This window comes from Colias philodice, chromosome 2, assembly GCF_061535455.1.
Source record: "Colias philodice isolate Cphi_HAF_F1 chromosome 2, ilColPhil1 Martin Lab GWU primary, whole genome shotgun sequence".
In the NCBI taxonomy this organism is placed as follows: domain Eukaryota; kingdom Metazoa; phylum Arthropoda; class Insecta; order Lepidoptera; family Pieridae; genus Colias; species Colias philodice.
In genome coordinates this window covers 4,418,729-4,440,781 of record NC_143087.1, presented here as the reverse complement: position 1 = coordinate 4,440,781, position 22,053 = coordinate 4,418,729, and the positions used below count along the sequence as shown (strand labels likewise).

Below are 22,053 nucleotides of genomic sequence, written 5' to 3'. Positions count from 1 at the left end.
TCAGTTTATTTTTGTGTGAATTCCTTTAGAATATCGGAATAAAAAAAATAATAGAACTTACCTTAGAACTTGATTCTCGAGGTAGCATGGTTTCAAAAATACTTCTGTTTCGATTATGTGCGTCAATATCCACGTACACCACACTCCAAGACGCGCCTTTGTCTCCAAACAAATTGCAACCATTGATTGCTTCTAAAGCCGCCTTTGCCATACCTGGAATGGAATAAAATAAATTTCATACACCTTTTTAATGATTGAAGAATAATCAACCAAACATAGAATATTTGATAACTATTTTTTAACTGTTTTTTCTAAGGATCACTTTTTCATATCTTATTTACGAAATGAAAATATAATTTAAAAAAATCCTATTATAATAATTCAAAATTCTATATAGGTAGCTTCAATTGGGATTTAAATGAAATAATACAATTTTAAAAAGTTTGAGTGAAATAAGAAGAACAAATTAACTGACCAAAAGGATACTAGTTATGGAATATTACTACTTTGCTGTATGCATATTAAAAGCTCACCTATGGAAGAAGCATGTATTTCTGGCTTTCCATCATTGTATTTAGAGCCTCTCTCCCACATTCCATAATCAGGAGTTCTATATGCTCTTTCCACATAATACACTAAATTCTGTACAAATGCAACTTCATCCTGTAAGATTAAAAAAAATAAAAATGTTTTCTTAAATCAACTTCACTTAAGTTTCTAAAGTTATTAAAGCAAGAAGAAAAGTTATCTGTAAATCTTTTCATTAAGGAAAACTTTTTATTAAGTTTGATTTTTGCTAATGTGTTGATCAGATTCATCAGGAATTAAGTAACCAAATAAGAACAATTTAAAAAAACAGTAAGCTAGTGCATAACTTAAAAACTTTTTTGGTTTATAATATCTTTAAATTTACCTGTGTATAAATAATCTGCAGGCCAGATGTGATCATTTGTACCAGAAACAGTAAATACAATGAAACCACATCAATCTGCAGGTGATGGTACTGATCATCGGTAAGCACTGGCTCTCCGGTTGTCAGATGGAATTTAACATGTAGTGCGTGAGCTGCACTCTGTCTTGTCTTGAATGCTTCAACCCTTGCTGCTTGTTTTATCCAACATTCTAATATACCACGCATACATTTTACTGTGCTTTGTCCTAGTTCATGAGACTTTCCTCTGTCATCATCTATTCGTCTGTACAAAAAAAAAACATTTAAAAATAGTAGGAATATCCAAATGTAGGAAAAAAAAATATTTATAACTATGTAACTAGCTTCCGCCCACGACTTTGTACGTGCATCCCCGTTCCCGCAAGAATTTCGGGAAATCCTTTCTTAGCGGATGCCTACGTCCTAACATCTACCTGCATGCCAAATTTCAGCTGTGCATTGATAGATCACTATATCAGTCACCTTTGATTTTATATATATAGATAGATTAAGTAAGTTACCTGTATGCCTGATAGAGACCCCATACTGCAGATGCACAATAAATGCTGTCTCTTACACTTCCAACATGTAAATCTGAAGAAAGCACTGGGAATAACCCTGTGATTGGGCTTTGGAATCTTAAAAGTTGTCTCTTAACTGCAAAAATTATACATTACAATTTACATTATAAATATCAGATTAAGTTCATATAAAAAAAGATCACAATCCACCATTTATGAGAAACATATATGTACATACTAGCTTTCCGCCCGCGGCTTCGCCCGCGTTTTCAAAGAAAAACCCGTTCCCGTAGGATTTCCGGGATAAAACCTATCCTATGTCCTTTCTCGGGTATCAAAATATCTCTATACCAAATTTCATGCAAATTGGTTTGGTAGTTAAGGCGTGATTGAGTAACAGACAGACAGACAGAGTTACTTTCGCATTTATAATATTAGTATGGATGTACACATATTATATCCTGTATATAATATACAGGATATTACATTACAATTTGCAATTCCTTTACTGCAAAGATAATTATTACTATCTTGCTATATTATATTGTTCAAAATAATAATTTAGTTGAAACAGATCAAGTCTGAAACACTCTAATAGAATATGTTTAATATAAAGAGATATTAAATATGTATTGTATTTAGTGATTATATCTTACCAATAGCATAATAAATATCTAATTGTCTAACAGTGTCTTCATAATTTGCTATCTTTAGGAACTGCTGAGCATTTATGTCATCGATACTCCCTTGACGAATCATTAGGTCTGGATTTGCCTGCAATTCATACAGGATCACATGAGATTAATACAAAAGTTTTGTTGCAATTTTATGTAATAATATGAAAGTTCTTACCAAACTTTAAAAAAAATCTAAGGCCTCAAAAAATGCGAAAAAAATTAAATGCTTAACAACGATACATTATTAATGACTTAAATACACAAAAAAATATTTATGTATATATTTTATCAAAGAATATAAATAAGAAATATAATCATATCACTTTGCACTTTGCAGGTAGACTTTGAAGTTTAATTGTACCTATATATATAAAAGTACTCTGTGTTTAATTGTTTTGACCAGTTTTGACTTTTATCGCCGACAAAATATGTCAAGTTTTGTCTATAGGATGAAGGTCAGACAAAGGACATGTTTGAGAAGTGTTTGAGACCACAGAGCAAGTTATAGTTTGAGACGATGTGTTGTCTCTACTGTTATTAAATAACTAGATTTCCGCCCGCGGCTTCGCCCGCGTTTGCAAAGGAAAACCCGCATAGTTCCCGTTCCCGTGGGATTTCCGGGATAAAAACTATCCTATGTGTTAATCCAAGTTACCCTCTATATGTGTGCTAAATTTCATTGTAATCGGTTCAGTAGTTTTTACGTGAAAGAGTAACAAACATCCATACATCCATATATCCATACATCCTTACAAACTTTCGCCTTTATAATAGTATTAAGTTATTAGATGGGATCGGGAAGGCCATAAACAAAAAAAAAAGAAGAGACGATGTGTTCAGTAATAATTGACTTCAAATTTAATCTTCTCAATGCAATAAGTTTTTTCACATACATATTTGAATAATAACCACACAACAGTAAGTGCCTTTTCACACGTACCGGTTGCCGGGTAGCCGGCGCCGGATACTAGACGACTCACTGGCCGGCGCATCTGAAAGCTAGTTGCGTGTTCCATACACCACTGTCAGTTCGGCCGCCGGCTAACCGATGCCCGGCGACCGGACGCACAGTGGTGGTTCCGGCGCGCACCCGGCAACCGCCTGCCGGATAAATTACGCCGGTACATGTGAAAGTTATGTACCATGCCCATACACTTCACCACCGGGTAGCCGGCGCCGGCTACCCGGCAACCGGTACGTGTGAAAAGGCACTAAAAGTGTAACCTAAAAGTGGATCTATAGAGTCTGGCCAGCCAAAGCTGAACCCAGTGTTTTTTGTAGCGGCCACACTATCTGCAATCTGAAATGTTATCATGGCGTTTCTGCGTAGTTAGTTGTCAGTTTTGTTGAAAAAGGTTCAAATTATTTGCGAATTTATTGGTTTTAGTGTTGAAATATGGGTAAAACTATAAAGAATGCTGTGCTGCAGCTTTTATCTTAATATCTTAATACTATTATAAAGGCGAAAGTTTGTATGGATGTATGGATGTATGGATGTATGGATGTTTGTTACTCTTTCACGTAAAAACTACTGAACCGATTACAATGAAATTTAGCACACATATAGAGGGTAACTTGGATTAACACATAGGATAGGTTTTATCCCGGAAATCCCACGGGAACGGGAACTATGCGGGTTTTCCTTTGAAAACGCGGGCGAAGCCGCGGGTGGAAATCTAGTTTATAATAATTAGGAAATACAAAGAGTTAACTACAATGATTAGTAAATACAAAAAAAATAATGTAAGTCAAATGTTTTATTGACAGGGCTACCACATCCTTTAATAACTTTTAAATCCTGATTTGTTGTGTACCTAATGTACCCATATACCTAAGCCATATACTATGATCACCTCTAAGAATATCAAAAGTATCAAAAATTTTTTTCCTAACTAAGCCGATGTTACCAGGTCCATATTTTTTAAATTTGCCGCCTTTTACTGGGTTCAGCTTTGGCTGGCCAGACTCTAATACTACAATAAATATTCCAATTTAAACATCGTCATTTTGAGAATCACTGCTTTATTGTTAATCATGATTAAAGCAATAATAATTAATATTAAATTAATATCGTAGTAATCGTACTTATCACTTAGTAATGTAGATAATAATATGTCAAAAGTCAAAATCGTATCAAACGTCAATCATCAGTGTCATATGATGAACGTCTGTCATTGAACTGTAATAAAAAAACAAACAAAATTTTAAATTACAATTCGTGTTAATTGAAATTTATGAACTAGTTTAATTGCTTTTTAATTACATTACAATTGAAATGATAAATTGAGGAACATCGCACACTAGTTACTGGGGAACAGGTGTGTTGATTAAAATTATTAATCAGTATTGCAATTTGTAAATTAAATTATAATTTCAATCCTTTTTATTTAGTTTAAATAAATAAAATAGCAGTAAAATGAATCATGAAGTTCATCAGAAGCAAGAATCTAAGAGTGCCAGCAACAGGGAGCCGCAGGTTGCAAAGATTATTGTTATCATTACATGGCCATGATCATTAGTCATGCATTTTGTAATAATACACCAGCAATCGTGATATCGTAAAGCACAATAATAAACATTCTAATAATTTTACTACAATTATTAATAAAATAAGTTTGTATACATTGTCTGGGTTATGACACAATACTAAAAACAATAACAATTATTGGGATTAATTATTATTTCTTAATGTTCGTATCAGACATAATTTACTAGGGGGCATGTGGTTGGATGTGTTTTTGTGGATGTCTATAATGTATGTTATTAAAATTAATGTCTGAGCATTTAATAAGGATTGAAACTAATTATTAAGATTGATGGATCAATGCTTGTCAAAATGAGTGTTTATTAATATGGGATTTTTAAATTATAATTGACTTATACACACAAATCATTCTTTTGTATTTAATGTTATAGATAGATCTCTTCAGTATAATCGGAGGTAGTTGGCCTCCCCCACCAAAAGAACCAGAAAAACCAAAATATGGAACATTGCCGCAAAGTCCTAAAAGAACTATGCAGCGAACACCTCAAAACGAAAGAGTGAAATCAGTTAATTTGATCAATCATCTTGCACCAGATAGGCGAAGAAAACCAACAACATCAAACTATTCCATTACAAGTGAAACAACCAATCAGTACGCAAAAATGGTGCATGATACAAAGAAGATTGAAACTGGAATCCTTGTAGGTGAGTAATTCATAGTTTTGAATTTATTTATCCCACTAATCCCAACCCACTAATATTATAAATGTGAAAGTTTGTGAGGATGTGTATGTGTTTGTTTGTTAGTCTTTCACGCAAATACTACTGAACCAATTACAATGAAATTTAGCACACATATAGAGGGTAACTTGGATTAACACATAGGATAGGTTTTATCCCGAAAATTCCATGGGAACAAGAACTATGCGGGTTTTTCTTTGAAAACACGGGCAAAGAAGCGGGCGGAAAGCTACTATGATTTATAATTGAAATCATGGTTAAAATAGACTTTCTATAAACAACATAGTTTAGTATATATGAAATTAATTAGATATTTTTCTTGGCAGTAATATTCCATGTCTTAGAATCTTAGGTAGAGTTTGACTTCGGACATCCATTCCTCATTTCCTTTAATCTATAGGTATAATAAAAATGAATCGCCAAATATGTTGCTAAACGCAAAACCCGAGAACGGCTCGACCAATTCGGCATAAACTTAATAAAACTACTACATTACGACGTGAAAGAAAGACCAACATATAAACACACTTTCGTATCTATAATATTCGTATTTTATAACAATCGTAATGATATAATGTTGAAAATATTTCAATGACGTTATTCACGTAATAAATATTTGTGGAACTATTATGACCACTATTTATTTTAGATAACTGTGTGTATTATAAAGGAGCAAATCTTACCATGATTATTATTAGTAAATCACATAATATTTCACTATCACAATATGTATATTTTCTTTAACCACTTTATAACTTTTCTAACTACGTATCACTAATATTTTATTACATGTTGTTGTATTTAAAAGTAAATAAAACAGGTCGAATGTATATTGAGTGCACTCGTTAAAACATCCCATTTTAGCTTTCCTATTTTCTAATTTTAGTTCACGCGGGTGATCAGCCGCCAATAGTTCGTAGCGCGCTATGTCGCAAGCGTATTATTTGAGAGAACTCTCGATAGATGAAATTCCATTATGTGTTCTACAATATGAAACTAGTGTGTAAATCTTGTAAATTTATTTTGAATACTGTAGTTATTCAGTTCAACATGTGAATCTCTATTTTTAGACGTATGCAGCAATGAAGCTCCTGAAGAATTGTATGATACTCCGTCGTTGGGGTCTCCTAGAGCCGCCCAGCAGTCTCGGACGCAACCTCAGGCACAATCACCTTTGCATTTGCAAGAGGATATTGGAGTCGGTTCCTTAGTGGAGGTGGCGACAGATGTTGATCAACATCACTATGGTGTCGTGAGATGGATCGGAGTTATAGATGGTAATATTTTCAAAATAGTGTTTATTTTAATTTTTAAAACACCATCTTTACACAACAATTTTTATTTATGACTACCAAAACTCATTATAGGTAAGTAACACGATTAAAAGTTTTGAATAGGAAAAAAAAGAAAATATTCCTAAGCGCGATTTCAAATCCTTCTGAAATATTGATTAGCGATAAAATATAGTTGAACTCGATCACTCTTTACTTCTTGTAGATGAACCTTACTAAAAGACTTAGATTTTGACAAAACATATCTATTTTATTTCTCAAAATAGTTAATGTTAAACATGTGTTAAACATTAGTATTCTAACTGTACCCGCGTACTGTACTTCTATTTTCATTGAGTTTCGTTTCTATTTGCGTATTGCTCTATAATCAAACTAAATATTGTTTTGAAGTGAAACTCATCTTCGTGAACTAGATAAGATAAGAAATAGTATTCCAAACGAGCAACAGCCTCAAATCAAAATTGTGCATTGCGCGCAACGGGCAGCGGCTGTTCGCGTGCCGCCGGGGCGGCGTCGTCCATTTTATGTTTCGCTTCTATAATTTACGTGTTGTTGACATCACTAATGAATTTTTGAACCAGTATTCCTTAAAATGGAGCATTCTAACTTAAACAACCACTTAAATGGCATCGTGCATCAGACACAGCAACAGCGGGCGTGGAGCTGGAGCAGAGCGTGTGCGGGCTGGGCGACGGGTCGCGCGGCGGGCAGCGGCTGTTCGCGTGCGCGGCGGGGCGCGCGCTGTTCGTGCCGCTGGCGCTGTGCCGCCGCGACGCGCGCTTCCGCGACACGCCGCCGCCCGACCGCGCGCTCGCGCATGACACGGAACACTTTGATCAGGTAACATTGTAATATTATATTAAGTATGAATTCTTTTGATGTCAAATTTTGAGAGCTAATGCAAGTTTTTAGCTTCGTTGCTTTCACGTCATTTTTTTGTGTCTGCTTTTTATTGAAGCTTCCATTCCATGTTATAAAGTTATTATGATTATTAATTTAAATGAGTCATAGTATTCCGATGCTGTCAACTGTAAATTAATGATGAAATAAAAAAGGGAAGTAAATACATATTAAAAATAGTGCGTGGAGTTATCCTTATTACATTTTTTTCTACGCGCGGAAGAAGTTAAAGTTCGTAATGTTGAAATTAACGCATATACTCTCTCGCTCTGTCTGATTCTATTCCACCTCCCTAGTAGCGTAAAGCATTTAGTGTAATCTTGTTGGAAGTCATAAGGTTTACTTAATAAATATATAAATTTATAAGTGTCCATACACTAAGTAGGTATATAATATAGTATTCATAATATTTGCAGCCGGATTGTCCCGTAGTCCCCGGCGTGGTGCCACCGTTAAACTCGCTCGGAGAACTAGCGGGGAAGAACCGCGGGATTCAAGGACATCACAACTCCTGCTATCTCGACGCAACCCTATTCGCTATGTTCACATTCACTAGTGTGTTTGATGCACTCTTATATCGACCACCCGAACCAGAGGTAAATTACTTATTAAAATTATTAAAATGTCTTAAAGTTATTGTTCATTTTAGATTTGAATAGCTTGTTACATATTAAGCAAGTGTCTTAAGAGAAGAATAATTTCTTACGAAATCTTTCTTGCTTTTTTCATATTTATTTATTTAACAATTTTATGTACCATACCATAACAACAATAATTACAAATATTCATAGCAATGTACAATTCACATCGAAAAAAGTTACTAAATTAAACTAATTTAACTTAAACAGGATTCGCCTCACTACTCCGAGGTACAGCGCGTGTTACGTGAAGAGATAGTGAATCCACTCCGTCGCCATGGTTACGTGCGTGCCGATAGAGTTATGAAGCTGCGCACTCTATTGGAGCGGCTCTCTGACGTGCCCGGACTTACTTCGGAGGAAAAGGTCTGTAGAACTTTTTAGATGGCCCTGTTGTTTAATTAATTAATTATTTGTACATTATAAAGGTTAATAATTGTAAGTTACATTATTTTATCGTTTAATATCCATTACGACACCTATAATATAGTTTAGTTAAAAAAAATGTGTCCCTTTTATCTAAAACACATTATACAACACATTGTGTTGTTTTATTATCTATAACGCATCAAAGTTTCAAATGTCTTGAAATTTTACTGTTTCATGTTAATAAGTAAACAATGAGAGTTGTCATTAATAAAAAAATTGCTTTAGGACCCCGAAGAATTTTTAAACGGTTTGGTGGCACAACTATTAAGAGCGGAACCATTCTTGAAACTATCATCGGGCCAAGAGTCATATTGCTACCAGCTTTTTGTAGAAAAAGACGAACATGTTACATTACCAAGCGTACAGCAGTTGTTGGAACAGTCTTTCGCTACTTCTGGAGTTAAATTGAGCGAGGTATTATCTTAGAATTTTTTTATTGGGGTTGTTTTTAAAGATTTTTATTAATAATTGAATTATTTTGTAGGTTCCAGCAGCATTTATAATCCAAATGCCAAGATTTGGGAAAAATTATAAGCTGTATCAAAGAGTTCTACCATCACCTCTCCTGGATGTAACAGACCTGATTGAAGGATGTTAGTAATATTTTTTACTTTTACAGTACTTCTGACTTCGGTCCCCAATTTTGGTTTTTAAAACTTTTCATAGACGTTGGACGTGTTAACACGTGTGCGTGTTATTAACTTTAAAAACCTTAAAAATCTTATAATTGAGTCTTTGAGTCTATTGATTGAGTCTTGTTTTTTTAGTCTATTAAAAATACAGTTTAATTCAATATCGTTTATTTAAAACGAAACAACTATAATTTCGTACTTAAATAAAAAAAATAAAAAATATCAGTAAATATAACCTATAAACGTATTTATAGGTTATATTTACTTATTAATCCTTGGAATGGAGAGTCTCTCCTTTTGCCTTGTACATATAAATTTTATTTTCTTTTAACCTTTATCAAGATCAGAATGTATTAAGGGAAGGGACTGGCTCTCTTAACACAGGCTATGCCTAGCAAGAGAGCCAAAGCCTCATATCTAAAATCACAGACATGTATCAAGATAGACTAAGCGAGTGTATGTACTTCCCGTGTCCAAACTAAGATTATGAAACTTACTTGACGCTGGCCTACACTCAGTCCGCGCTTGCAGTTCGCCAAGGAAAGACGTGAAGCTGAATAAAGTAAAATGCCGAATTACGCCGTTATAAACTGTAGAAACTCCACAGCTGTGAGTGGCCGAGTTAGCAGAGATGTTTCCTTCCACCGGTAAGTAATTTTCTAATCAGAATATGCACTATTTATTTTAAAATCAAATAAAGAATATCTGTGGAAAACGATCGTGACAAACACGGATACCAAATCATACGAAATGATTCGGAATACATTGCGGCTTTTACTTGGCACGGTAAAGATCGAGTCGTATGATAACAAGCAATGAATAGCGTCTTCTCATTTTTCTGTCCAATTTTGTGGTTAGTGATGTTCATTTGATGCAACAGTTCTCGATTCTAATCGATTTTATAATCGAACAGAAAAATGATAATTTGAAGGAGCAATTTTTCAGAAAAAAAGGCATAGATTTTTTTGTCATTTAATACGACTTGACCTAGAACTTTTAAGTATTTTAATACAAAGGTACTAAAAATAAATATTATGACATGGACGCCATTAGTTAAAGTGTCATCTTGGGAGTTTTTTAAGAAAACTCCTTATTGCTTAGACTATGTTTGTTTTTTCAGTTTTCCAAGTAACCCGAACATAAAAGAAAAATGGATTAATGCAACGGGACATAAAGATTGATTGATTGACAGTTTCATTACTTTCTTTCGATGGCCTCTCTAGTACGTAGTACACGGTAACTCAATGGGCATATGTAAGAAAAAGCTAAAACACATTAGTTTACTTGTTAGAATATTAAAAGGTTTATAAATTTATTTTATCATTCCTCTGTCTATGGTAATTATCATTTTTCTGTCTTGAATCGATTTAGTAATCGATTACGATTCATTTATTTAATTACCTCTTAGACATAGATCTAGTTTGATCTGATTTCTTTCGATTTACTTCGATGGGATAGGACGATACTAGAATCGCCGCGCGAGTGGCGTCCTAATCGATTTAGCGTAAAATGAAATTACCATCACTAAAAAGCGCTCGTGACGTCATAACGCGTCAAGGTCAGTACAAAAAATATGACACGCTTGGTTTTCATACAGATCGCGGTACTTGCGTAGTCTATCTATGTCTGTGTCTAAAATTGTACAACAAAAGGTCAAATAAAGATTTTTGAAGTGAAAACTTCTTTAGCGGCGTTGGGTATAAAATCTTAAACTCGCGTCATGACACGTGACCTGATCGAAAAAGCGTAAGACGGATGGATATCAAACATGCTGAACGTTAATAATCAAGTTTTCACTTCTGCCGGCACTCCCGGAGTGTAAGTGTAACCCGTCTTTTTTTTTTAATTCCAGTACCCCGTCAATGCAGCGTGTGCGGCGGTCTCGCGCGCTGGGAGTGCAGCGCGTGCGCAGCGGGCGGCGCGGTTGATTCCGGCGCATTATGTAACTCGTGCTTGCGGTTGGCGCATGCTACTCGCTCGCATAAGGTACTTACTGTATTGTGTTAATAAACCATTTTGATGTAAGTCTATAAGATGAAGGTATTGTTTTAAATTTAGAGGCAATCATGATTTTAAACTGAGATAAGAAAAAGCTCAAGTGATAAAATGATTCTTCTTCTTCTTTGTTTGTTGAGGCCATCCACGCAATAGTGGGACTTCGCCAAAATAAATTAATTATATTATTTTTTGTCTGGTAACATTTTGTTGGCATTGTGGATGTAAATTTTTGTACGATATCGAATTTTCGAATTTTTTTGCGTTTCCATCAATCATCTTACTTTAAATAATTATTTTACACAATAAATGTTTGCAATTTAATTATGTCTTTATTTTATCATATTTTTTTAAATACCGTTTTTTTTCAACAGGCAACACCATTGTCGATTTGTGAAGAGTACGCCAACATTTTGGAGTCTTGTCCCGTACCTAGAGTTTATATGGAGTTGTTTGCAGTATTATGTATAGAAACAAGCCATTATGTCGCTTTTGTCAAGACAGGCGTAGCACATGATGCTCCTTGGTGTTTCTTCGATTCTATGGCTGATAGAAAAGGTATGAGGACAGATTTGTATTGTTACCATTTTTTAATATAATATCTTCTTTACCAATAGCCTAGTCTCAGTAAAACTTATTGCATATAACAAAAAAAAAAGAAAATATTGTTTGTTTACTATTCCAATACAAATATAGAGTATGATATTTCAAAACATGAAGTCGCACATCATTCAGTAAAATTGATACAATTTATTCATTTTGCACATCATATTCCATAGTAAAATTTAAAATTTTATGCTCATTTTTGACCCTCCGCACTACAAGCTGGCCAAAATCGTGCTCTCCCATATTCAACGTAATGTTATTGTTCTCCAGGCGAGCGCAACGGCTACAATATCCCCGAGATAGTCGAGATCGACGAGCTTGGCGCGTGGCTCAGCGATGAAGGCGGGCGGGCACTACACGCTGCCGCACCGCACGACCGCCAACTACCCGCACCCGCCAAGCGCTTACTGGCCGACGCGTACATGTGCTTCTATCGGAGCCCCGACGTCGCTATGTACAGATAGACGTGTGGTTATGGGCGGTGACGTCACTAAGTACGAGCCAACTACCCGCACCCGCCAAGCGCTTACTGGCCGACGCGTGCATGTGCTTCTATAGGAGCCCCGACGTCGCTATGTACAGATAGACGTGTGGGGTTATGGACGGTGACGTCACTAAGTACGAGCCAACTACCCGCACCCGCCAAGCGCTTACTGGCCGACGCGTGCATGTGCTTCTATAGGAGCCCCGACGTCGCTATGTACAGATAGACGTGTGGGGTTATGGGCGGTGACGTCACTGTGTACAGATAGGCTGATGGGGGCTGCTGATAATAGAACAGTGACGTCACTAAGTGCAGATAGACTGATGAGATCTGCAGCTTCTGCTACTTGTCACCAAATACTGGTGGCTGGAGATTCGACGTCGCTTCTTTTGTAGGCTGCTGTGTGTGAACTTTGATCAATGAAGTGACTTTTGCATAATTATAGAACTTAGAAGACAGCTATGTTATAATATATGGGGGGAATGAGTAAGGTAAATGATATTGAATAAATTTTTTGTAACAAAACCCCAACATTCTAAAGATGGATACGCATTATAAATTTAGTAGTAAAGCCTGATCCGAAACTCGTTAATGCCTGTAGCTACTTATGGGATTGACTTAAGCTATATTTTTTCAGGCAACTATGTTATATCTATTTGGGGGCAATATCAATGCAATTTCTTCACTCATACATAATTTGATACTTGTAGAAAAGACAGTTCACTTTGAGAGTTTATAAATTACGTAGGATAGCCTTATCTGTCTCAGTGCAAAACAAGACTTGTTAAATCTGTAAATCGTGTGAATAATAAAATATTGCACACTGGAGTTAAACACAATAATTGAAAACAACAGAATGATATTTGTATAATATATTACAGATAAAAATATATTTATCACATTTTTCTAATCTTATTTCTACTACTAGTATCTAAGATTTCATCAATACATTTGTAAATATCAATTTATCATATTATTATTTTTTTTATATGATCTATAAAATAATTAGTTATACTTTAATAACATAATATGGCAGTATTGTGTTTAAGACACTTATGTAATATATTAAATTAGTAAAATAAGTATGATAGACTTAAAGGGCTTAACAAATGCATTTTGTTACATAATACATAATATTATATCTGCCGTTGAATATTATCACTATAGCATTAAAATATTACTTATTATTTATGAATGATTTAATTTAATAAAGAGAAATAAATTATATCCACTCATTAATCTTGATTTTATTTTCTATTGTTTTTGTGTGTACTTACTTGTCGTTGGTACTTATCTACGCAAATTATTATTTTAAATATTCCTACTTTATGATAATAATATGTAGGTACTACCTAGTAATGAAATGTATTTTCAAGTAGGATTTCATTGTTTCACAACTATTATAGTTTTAAGTTATTGAAGTAGGATATTTTTTTGAGATTCTAATTTGACCATGAATACACATTTTAAAAAGGTTCATATCACTAAAAATATTATTCTAAACTAATAATATTTCAATATTATGATTTATGACAATGTTTTGGTCATACAATTTTACCACTGGATGATAATAGTATAGTATAGTAACCTATGTAATAATAAATGTATATATTATAGATAGTTGATAGCCACTATTGTAAGTACATAGTTGTTTAGTTGGAACAGTTTGAGATTGCTCTGATTTAAAGTTTCCTTTTAAGCTATTGCATAGCTTCTATCGCGGGCCTTGAGCGCGGGGACCGAATTGAGAAATTCCGTAACGAAAAAACCTCACGCTCCCCACTACGACGGACACGGAGGTGTGGCTTGAAGGCATGCTATGCAATAGCTTTACCGCGGCAGTCCCCGAGTGCCACACGTCTTTTTTTTAATACTTAAATTGACTATAACTCTTCATGAGTCATCAGATTTTTCAAATTGCAATCACATTCAAATTTTGCTTGTGGCACATGAGTCATGTTGGGCTTTACTGTTATTTCATCTGTTATTCTTTTACTCCATTCCTGAAAGTAAATATTAAATTACAACTTATTCCAGATAAAAATATTTAAATAAAATAATTATTAAATCAGAAATTACTTACAGAAAACAAAACTACATGGTAACAAAGAATATGATGTGGTAATAAATTTTCATTTGCAAACTTTTTGGCATTCATAGCAATTCTGTGAGCTTCATCATCATGGTCTTGAGCCCAAAGTATTCTTTCCTTCAAGTCTGAAAGATCTCTTGATACTGGTACATAGTGTACCCAGGGCTTAAGTTCTCTATAGAAATGCTCATAGTATGGTGAATCTTGCTTTAGTACTAAACCACCACCAGCCAGAAGGTATGGTAATCTATATGCAGCTACTGTTCCATCTATATTTATTTGATATTTATACTGAGAAAAAAAATGTTATTAAATAAATGTATAATTCCATACAAAAAAATAATTATTGTGTAAAAACATACATCAAAAAATTTATAGAATGATATGTGTGGTTGTTTAGGGCCATACTGTGCCTCTTTATCTCTAAAGAAGAAAAAGTTTGTGAGAGATGCATTGATCAAATCTGGGTTAGCTCTAGCTATATCAATGAGTTTCAATCTTTCAGACCGAGAATCACGGCCTCTCCAAATTGCTTTTGGTTCTCTGTCTTTCCATTGGCGTTTAACATTTCCTTGAACTGATAATATATCTAGTGTTACCCTGTAAATAATTATTTTATTAAAAACTTTAATTAATTTTTGCAGACATAGCAAATGCAGAATTGTATATACCTTCCCATGTTTTCTAATGTTGACTCTGTAATGTCATATGTGGGCATAACAATATCAAGGGAGTCGTCTTTACCACACCAAGAAAACATAGGCAGTGGTTCACCTCCTTTCCTGATCAGTGGCCAATCACCAAGATTAATCATTAACTCCATATCAGGTAACACAACTTTTCTAGTAATTGACAACAACACATTATCAGAAAACATGTTAAAACCTACATGTTTCCCATAGCAATCTCTATAAATCTCATTATTTTTTACAACATAATGGCAAAAGCTTGTACTTTCTGGACTATGATGTTTCTTAATTATTGTTTTAATTTGAGATTTTATTTGCACAGTTTTAAAAGGTTCAAGATCCTTATTAATTTGATCATAAGTTAAGGGACATTTGTTATTTTCCAGCCACAAATTTAAATCTTTTTCTGGACATGTACATTGATCAGGAAGAATTGCACCTAAAACATGACATAAATGAAAAAAATATGAAGTATTTTGCTAGTTTTAGATTAAAAATACAGTACAATTTATATAAACTATCTCACCGTCAAATGTTATAGGAGAATTCTGGATATGTTTACTGTTATAGTACATATTAATAGACAATTTTGAACAAACTTCATATATCTTGTATCGTACAATAAATGTGCCATCCTTTCTATCTAAGACATTTGACCATACTCTACAATGAGCTTTTTTTAAGGATTGCCCAGTTATTTCTACAGCAAAACTTTGTGCGAACTTCAACGAATACCTTATAAGAAAAAAAAAATTCGATAAATATTCTTGAGAATTTCATAGTATTTTAGATTTTAATTAAGTATAATATACAAACGTTTCTTCGTTGACATCTGTAAAATTAACAAAGAAATATCTTGCAGGCATAACGACAGTTTGAGGTTGTAAACCCGGTCCCGAAAAAATAATGTTTTGTGCATTGCTACACAAAGCTGCACATAAAAATATAAATGTAATACAAAATTGCTGTAAAATCATAGCTCTAAATAATATAGTTATCACGTATTTAAAAGAAATAAATAAATGCTCTAGAATTGGGTCATTTTCAATCTCAATAAGATACAAAAATGATGCTTTCGCCTTTCACACAAAGTTCTTCTTTCAGTTTGTTTACAAAGCAATTCTATGTCAAATCAGCTGTCAATTGACAAGTCCACTCTATGCGTATGTCAATTGTGTATTCCGAATTTCCGAACCGGGCTAAACCCAGTAACACACATTCGGTTTTCTTATTTTTCCAAGGGTTTTTCAGAAGGCCGCGCACATTTTCTTTCTTATCAAACTCAAAGAAGTATTTAGAAGCTTAGCACCTCGCTGGCAGGAAAGAGGCTTTAAAATTGGTGAGCATCGGTTAACAAATATTCGCTTTGCTGATGATATTGTCCTCTTTTCCTCTACATCCTCAGAGTTGCAAACGATGCTCGAAGACCTGAGCGATGCAAGCCTTAGGGTTGGACTTACGATGAACATGACCAAAACAAAGATAATGACTAATAGCACCAAAACCACCATCATTGTCGAGGGTGGGTCAGTTGCATATGTCGATGAGTATACCTATCTTGGCCAAATAGTTTCTTTCCAAGCAAGACAGGATAAAGAAATTGGTAAACGTATTGAGAACGCTTGGAGAAGCTTTTGGTCGATGAAAGAGCTGATGAAAGGAAAGATGCCTCTTTCACTAAAGCGAAGACTCATGGACATGTGCATCTTACCCATCCTCACCTACGGTGCACAGACTTGGTCATTGACTGATCGCCAAAAGTTCGCACTTGGGGTTTGCCAAAGATCGATGGAGCGCAGTATTTTGGGCGTAAAACTTACGGATCGCGTCCAAAATAAGATACTGCGCTCAAAAACGCAGATAACCGATGTAGCTCATAAAGCTGCTGAGCTGAAATGGAACTGGGCTGGCCATGTTTGCCGAATGTCGGAGGAGTTGTGGGCGAAAATTACCACTTTGTGGATCCCCAACAAGGACAAAAGGCTGCGTGGTAGGCCCAGGACAAGATGGCGGGACGAGCTTGATTCCCATTTAGCGGATTGGAGCAAAATTGCTCAAAATAGGGAGAAATGGATTGAGGGAAGAGAGGCCTTTGCTCAGCAGTGGGACAGCCATGGCTCATAATAATAATAAAAATCAAACTCAAACTCAAACTCAAACATTTATTTATTCAATTAGACTTCTTCTAGAAGCACTTTTGAAACGTCATTAAGTACATGTTTTTAACATTTACCACCGATTCGGAAAGCAGTATCTACGGAGAAGAATCGGCAAGAAACTCCATAGTTGCTCTTTTTAACACGTTCGCTGCATTACGAGATCTATCAGATCCCTTGCAGGACTTTCGTTTTGTGCGTTGAATATAATCGTGTTTTTTTCACTCCTTGCGGGAGGATCTAACTTGTAAAGTTCTTTAAGTATGAGTAGGACAAATATACATATTTGCTTCCTACTTAAAGCTGAGTTCAATAACATTAAAAAATAAATTAGAGATGGATTAGGTCCCTAACGCACAGTACTGCAATTATATTCATTCCTTGCGTTAGGAGATATGTCGGTACTCGTGGAATCGTAGGCCTCGTAGACGCAAGAGAGGGAGGGTAGGCGGCGCGGACGCTGCGTGATTCGGTTTAGTGTTGTCCTAGCATCGATGTGGGAGCTCGCTCGTTTTGGAAATAATACTCGCGTATTTAGATGTTGATTATTTTTTATAAACTAATGAGTTCTTTTAAAAGAAAAAAATGTAAAAAATCTATTTATTTTGGTGAGATTTCTAACAAACTCAAACTCAAACATTTATTTATTCAATTAGACTTCTTCTACAAGCACTTTTGAAACGTCATTACATATTTTGAACATTTACCACCGATTCGGAAAGCAGTATCTACGGAGAAGAACAAAAAATCAAAGCCGGATTATACAGCTACATCGTCCAGTACTTATAATAAAAATTTTTGAAAATGTTCGGAAAACGAATTGTTACCATATGCGCGCAATGCAAGCAATTAATGTGCTTACCATGTTTTAGTGAAAAACACTTTGCATAATTAATAAAACTATTTCAATCGACAACTGGTATATTATTTTATTCCCATCACTACTTACTACACATATTGAACTATCTTCGGTTGCGGTACGAGATACAATCGATATCTAATTTTTTTTGGTATTTGTAGTTTATTTAAATGCCATAACTGTGTGCGAACCTAGCAAAATATAAAACAATAGACTATCTTTCATCCACAAAAACTTCAAAGTATATGTCATTGTTTTCTGGAAGATATAAATTATTTTCAAAACTGTATCTTTAGGAGACTGATTAGGTCTCAAACGCACCAAAGGGTTGGTAAGTTTCGAGATCTTTTAGGTCTCCAAAGCACCAGGTGAAAGTTCTTTGATAATGATGGCGCAGTGAACGTGTTAATCATGTCAGATTTACAATTTTACAAATTACATATGTAATATCATAATATATTATCATAATATACCAAAGAACTGTCCTGTGGTTTTTACGCGACAACCCTCCATGGGTTTTTATCTTCCATATATTCCTTAATACTGTAATAGGCTCTCTTGACAAGTACATTTTTTATATAAGATTTAAATTTAGAACTACTAAACTCTTTAATATTATGAGGAATTCTGTTGTAAAAGCGTATACCTTGGCCCATAAATGAATTTTTAACTTTAGCTAGCCGGAATAATGGCATTTCAATTTTATTTCTGTTTCTTGTGTCATAACAATGTCTATCTCCTACTTTTGTGTGTAAGTAAGCGTTATTATGTACATATAAAATATTATTAAATATATACTGCGACGGTACAGTAAGGATACCAGTATTCTTAAAGAGATCTCTTAGTGAGTCTCGAGCACGCAAATTATATACAGAGCGTATGGCTCTTTTCTGTAATATAAATATAGTTTCTATATCTGCAGCCCTGCCCCATAGCAGAATTCCATAGGACATTATGCTATGAAAGTAGCTAAAGTAAACCAATCTAGCCGTTTCTTCATCGGTGAGATGCCTTATTCTTCTAACTGCATATGCAGCTGAGCTGAGCTTAGCAGCGGTGGTGGTAACATGGGCCCCCCATTGTAGCTTCTCATCTAATGTCAAACCAAGAAAAACAGTCGATTCCACAGGGTATAATACCTCCCCGTTTAAAATAATATTCCTTTTCACCTTTTTTACATTTGGGAGGATAAATTCTACACAATTTGTTTTTTTTGTATTTAATAGTAAATTATTAGCATTAAACCAATTGGATATGCGTAAAAGAGCAGAGTTTACTTCGTCAACATTTGTGTCATGTCTATCCACATAAAAAATTAATGAGGTGTCATCTGCAAACAGTACTATTTCACACATATCCTGCAAATAATAAGGTAGGTCATTAATATACACTAAGAACAAAAACGGTCCTAAGATAGATCCCTGCGGAACACCTATGTTAATCGGCGCACCGCGAGATTTCTCTCCATTAACGACAACGGTTTGTACCCTGTTCTGAAGATATGAAGCTATGAGATCCTGAGCTAAACCTTTGATACCATAAAAATTTAGTTTCCGTAATAGAGTGGAATGTTCTACACAGTCGAAAGCCTTAGAAGGGTCGCAGAATATCCCCAAAGCATTCTTTGAATTTTCCCATGCTTTGTATATATGTGATATATATAAAAATGAATCGCAAAATGTGTTGGTAAGCGCATAACTCGGGAACGGCTGAACCGATTTCGATAATTCTTTTTTTATTGTATTCCTTGAAGTACGAGGATGGTTTTTATGTAGAGAAAACGTAAATATGTACCACGGGCGAAGCCGGGGCGGACCGCTAGTATGTGATAAAAGAGCTACTCCGGCATCAGTGGTAGAGCGCCCCTTTGTGAAACCATACTGTTTGGCGTGCAGTAAACCATTTGATGCAAAATGACTATTTAATTGGTTTAAAATTAGTTTCTCGAAGACTTTGCTCAAAGTTGGTAATATGGAAATTGGCCTATAGTTATTACTGTCTTCTTGGTCACCACTTTTAAATAAAGGAATAACTTTGCTAAACTTTAGTAAATCAGGGAATATACCACAGTCGCAACACTGATTAAATATAAACGCTAGTTGATTGGCAATGTTTTCTATGATATTATTTACTAAATTTACAGACATACCCCAGAGATCACATGTTTTTTTTAAATTTAATGTTTTAAAAGTTTTAACAATTTCATCAGCAGTCACGTGTCGCAATTCAAATAATTTGTTACACTCAGCAACGTGATCCCTCAATAAAGACTCTGCAAGCGCTGAAGACGAATTTAAATTCTTAGTTAAACTAGCAGGGACACTACTAAAGAAATCTTCAAAAGCAAGCGCAACATCAGCACTTTTGTCAATGACCCTACCAGAGTTGCCAAGTTTTATGGTACTATCGTTTGATCGGATTTTGCCCAATTCACCATTAATAATTGTCCAAACCGTTTTAACTTTATTGTTATGGTGGCAGTACACATGGGCCCAACGTGTTGGGCCAACGGGTTGGGCCAACGTGTAGAGAGCTACTTGGCGGTATGTTGGCTTCATTAGCCTAGTTGGCGCCAATATTGGCAGGCCAACCGAATGTTGTCGGTTTTTTGTGCACACATCAAAGGATCTTGGCGCGCTCCACAAACAGCGTTCACACGTTGGTGTCTTGTTCAGTTTGTTGCTACTCGTCAGCGGAGACAGTATCGTTGCGCGTCGATGAAATTTACGTTTAACCATGTTCCGATAGCGATGGCGGCGCCGAGGTTTTACAATTCGTAGAATTGTATCGACATGAAGGAATAATTTGGAATCCACGGCATGAACTACACAAAAATAAAACCATATGACTCAATAAATTAGATGTTCTATTTTCTATTTATTATATTATTCTAGATGTTTTTCTTATCTCACTTTCATACAATGCGATAAAAAAATGAATATATTTATAAAATGAGTAAAATAGTATTAAAAAGTTACTTGTTCTTAAAAATTATTAAATAACAATATACAATGAGCATGATTTTGATCAAATTGTGCTTTATTACATAAATAATATTATCATTTGATATAATAATATTATCTAAAATCTAATCTTTAAAGTTTCGTTTTATAGGTAGTTAAAATTAAATTAAATGTAAAATGCACACATTTTAAACATTTGAAAAAATCTAAACATAATAATGTTTTATTTATACAGATATAAAAAAAGGACAATAGAGATTGGAAAATGGTATCATCGCAGACGGCAGAGTACATTCATTATTATTGATGCACATGTACGTAATAATGAAACGCACTGTATAAATAAATTGCCGCGGCTGCAAGAACTTCTAAGGACTACGTCCATCCTTGAAGCGCCAATGCAGAATGATCAGTACGCCAATGTGTGAACAGGAATCTTGATATCCTTCATTTTTTCCCAACACGTTGGCCCAACGCCTTGGCCCCATGTGTACTGCCGCTATCAGAGTTGCGTATTTTGTCTCTGATATACAAACTCTTGGCAGTGAAACAAACTTTTTTAAATGTTTTTGAATAAAGCGTCTTATTCACGGTCAATCCCCGACGTACGTCGGCTCAAGGTCGCGGTGCTGGATGTATCCTACTGACGATCGTGCGCGCATCAAGCATGGCTAGGGTTGCCAACTTTTATTTGAAGAAATAGAGTATATCTGATTTTAAAGGAGGTAAATACAGAGTAAATAAATATTTTTAAAAATGTATTTTTTTGTACTTTTTGCAGTAACTAAGAATTTTTCATTATTTTTAAATGAATTATATGTATCCAAACATTCCAAATCTAAATTTATATATTTCAAGAGCTCATTTTTAATTAATTTTTAATGAAGCTCGGTTTCTCTCTTCCCGCCACTTCACATTCATGACCGAAAAGACTCTTTCAGTAAATGCTAAAGTGGCGGGAAC

At 34.8% G+C, this 22,053-nt stretch overlaps 3 protein-coding genes and 1 long non-coding RNA gene across 10 annotated transcripts in view; 1 reads left to right on the top strand and 3 right to left on the bottom strand.

Moving 5' to 3' along the window:
- LOC149490336 (putative phosphorylase b kinase regulatory subunit beta) overlaps nucleotides 1-6,059 on the bottom strand; it is a 29,643-nt gene extending 23,584 nt beyond the window's left edge. For 2 of the 3 annotated variants that reach the window (XM_089703146.1, XM_089703151.1), the window contains exons 1-6: nucleotides 6,039-6,059; nucleotides 2,109-2,226; nucleotides 1,453-1,588; nucleotides 914-1,196; nucleotides 534-663; nucleotides 62-213 (exon numbers count right to left, since the gene is read on the bottom strand). In XM_089703146.1, coding sequence (XP_089559272.1) covers nucleotides 62-213; nucleotides 534-663; nucleotides 914-1,196; nucleotides 1,453-1,588; nucleotides 2,109-2,226; nucleotides 6,039-6,041 — 822 coding nt within the window. In that variant the 5' untranslated portion in view covers nucleotides 6,042-6,059. Of the gene's footprint in view, nucleotides 1-61; nucleotides 214-533; nucleotides 664-913; nucleotides 1,197-1,452; nucleotides 1,589-2,108; nucleotides 2,227-2,304; nucleotides 2,483-6,038 lie in introns of those variants that run through there. The other variant, XM_089703159.1, reaches the window with a different exon arrangement.
- CYLD (ubiquitin carboxyl-terminal hydrolase CYLD) lies at nucleotides 4,282-12,958 on the top strand. Of its 5 annotated transcripts, XM_089703225.1 has the most exons (12): nucleotides 4,282-4,447; nucleotides 4,521-4,605; nucleotides 5,046-5,319; nucleotides 6,426-6,632; nucleotides 7,288-7,487; nucleotides 7,964-8,143; nucleotides 8,396-8,551; nucleotides 8,840-9,028; nucleotides 9,099-9,207; nucleotides 11,099-11,232; nucleotides 11,616-11,799; nucleotides 12,118-12,958. In XM_089703225.1, the coding sequence occupies exons 2-12, from the start codon at nucleotides 4,546-4,548 to the stop codon at nucleotides 12,309-12,311; spliced, it is 1,887 nt and encodes a 628-aa protein (XP_089559351.1). In that variant the 5' UTR covers nucleotides 4,282-4,447; nucleotides 4,521-4,545; the 3' UTR covers nucleotides 12,312-12,958. The 5 variants fall into 5 exon arrangements, with proteins under 5 accessions (XP_089559351.1, XP_089559356.1, XP_089559364.1 ...); XM_089703230.1 differs by lacking the exon at nucleotides 4,521-4,605; XM_089703238.1 differs by having other exon boundaries at nucleotides 4,282-4,605; nucleotides 5,050-5,319.
- LOC149490333 (uncharacterized) lies at nucleotides 10,229-21,601 on the bottom strand. Its single transcript, XR_016316584.1, has 2 exons — nucleotides 21,303-21,601; nucleotides 10,229-10,872 (listed from the first exon to the last, which is right to left on the bottom strand). It is a non-coding gene; the product is annotated as an uncharacterized LOC149490333 (long non-coding RNA).
- LOC149490334 (protein O-glucosyltransferase 2-like) lies at nucleotides 13,369-16,226 on the bottom strand. Its single transcript, XM_089703270.1, has 6 exons — nucleotides 15,929-16,226; nucleotides 15,639-15,847; nucleotides 15,095-15,551; nucleotides 14,786-15,023; nucleotides 14,415-14,714; nucleotides 13,369-14,334 (listed from the first exon to the last, which is right to left on the bottom strand). Exons 1-6 carry the CDS (start codon nucleotides 16,087-16,089, stop codon nucleotides 14,215-14,217), a joined length of 1,485 nt encoding a protein of 494 aa, XP_089559396.1. The 5' UTR covers nucleotides 16,090-16,226; the 3' UTR covers nucleotides 13,369-14,214.
- Nucleotides 21,602-22,053: the final 452 nt, after the last annotated feature.

Coding starts and splice junctions, on each gene's coding strand:
- LOC149490334 (XM_089703270.1), bottom strand. CDS start 16,089: ATGATTTTACAGCAATTTTGTATTACATTTATATTTTTATGTGCAGCT. Junction 15,552..15,638: donor TTCTCCTATAACATTTGACG/GTGAGATAGTTT, acceptor GTCATGTTTTAG/GTGCAATTCTTCCTGATCAA. Junction 14,715..14,785: donor CATTCTATAAATTTTTTGAT/GTATGTTTTTAC, acceptor TTTTTTTCTCAG/TATAAATATCAAATAAATAT.
- CYLD (XM_089703225.1), top strand. CDS start 4,546: ATGAATCATGAAGTTCATCAGAAGCAAGAATCTAAGAGTGCCAGCAAC. Junction 6,633..7,287: donor ATGGATCGGAGTTATAGATG/GTAATATTTTCA, acceptor ATCGTGCATCAG/ACACAGCAACAGCGGGCGTG. Junction 7,488..7,963: donor ACACGGAACACTTTGATCAG/GTAACATTGTAA, acceptor TAATATTTGCAG/CCGGATTGTCCCGTAGTCCC.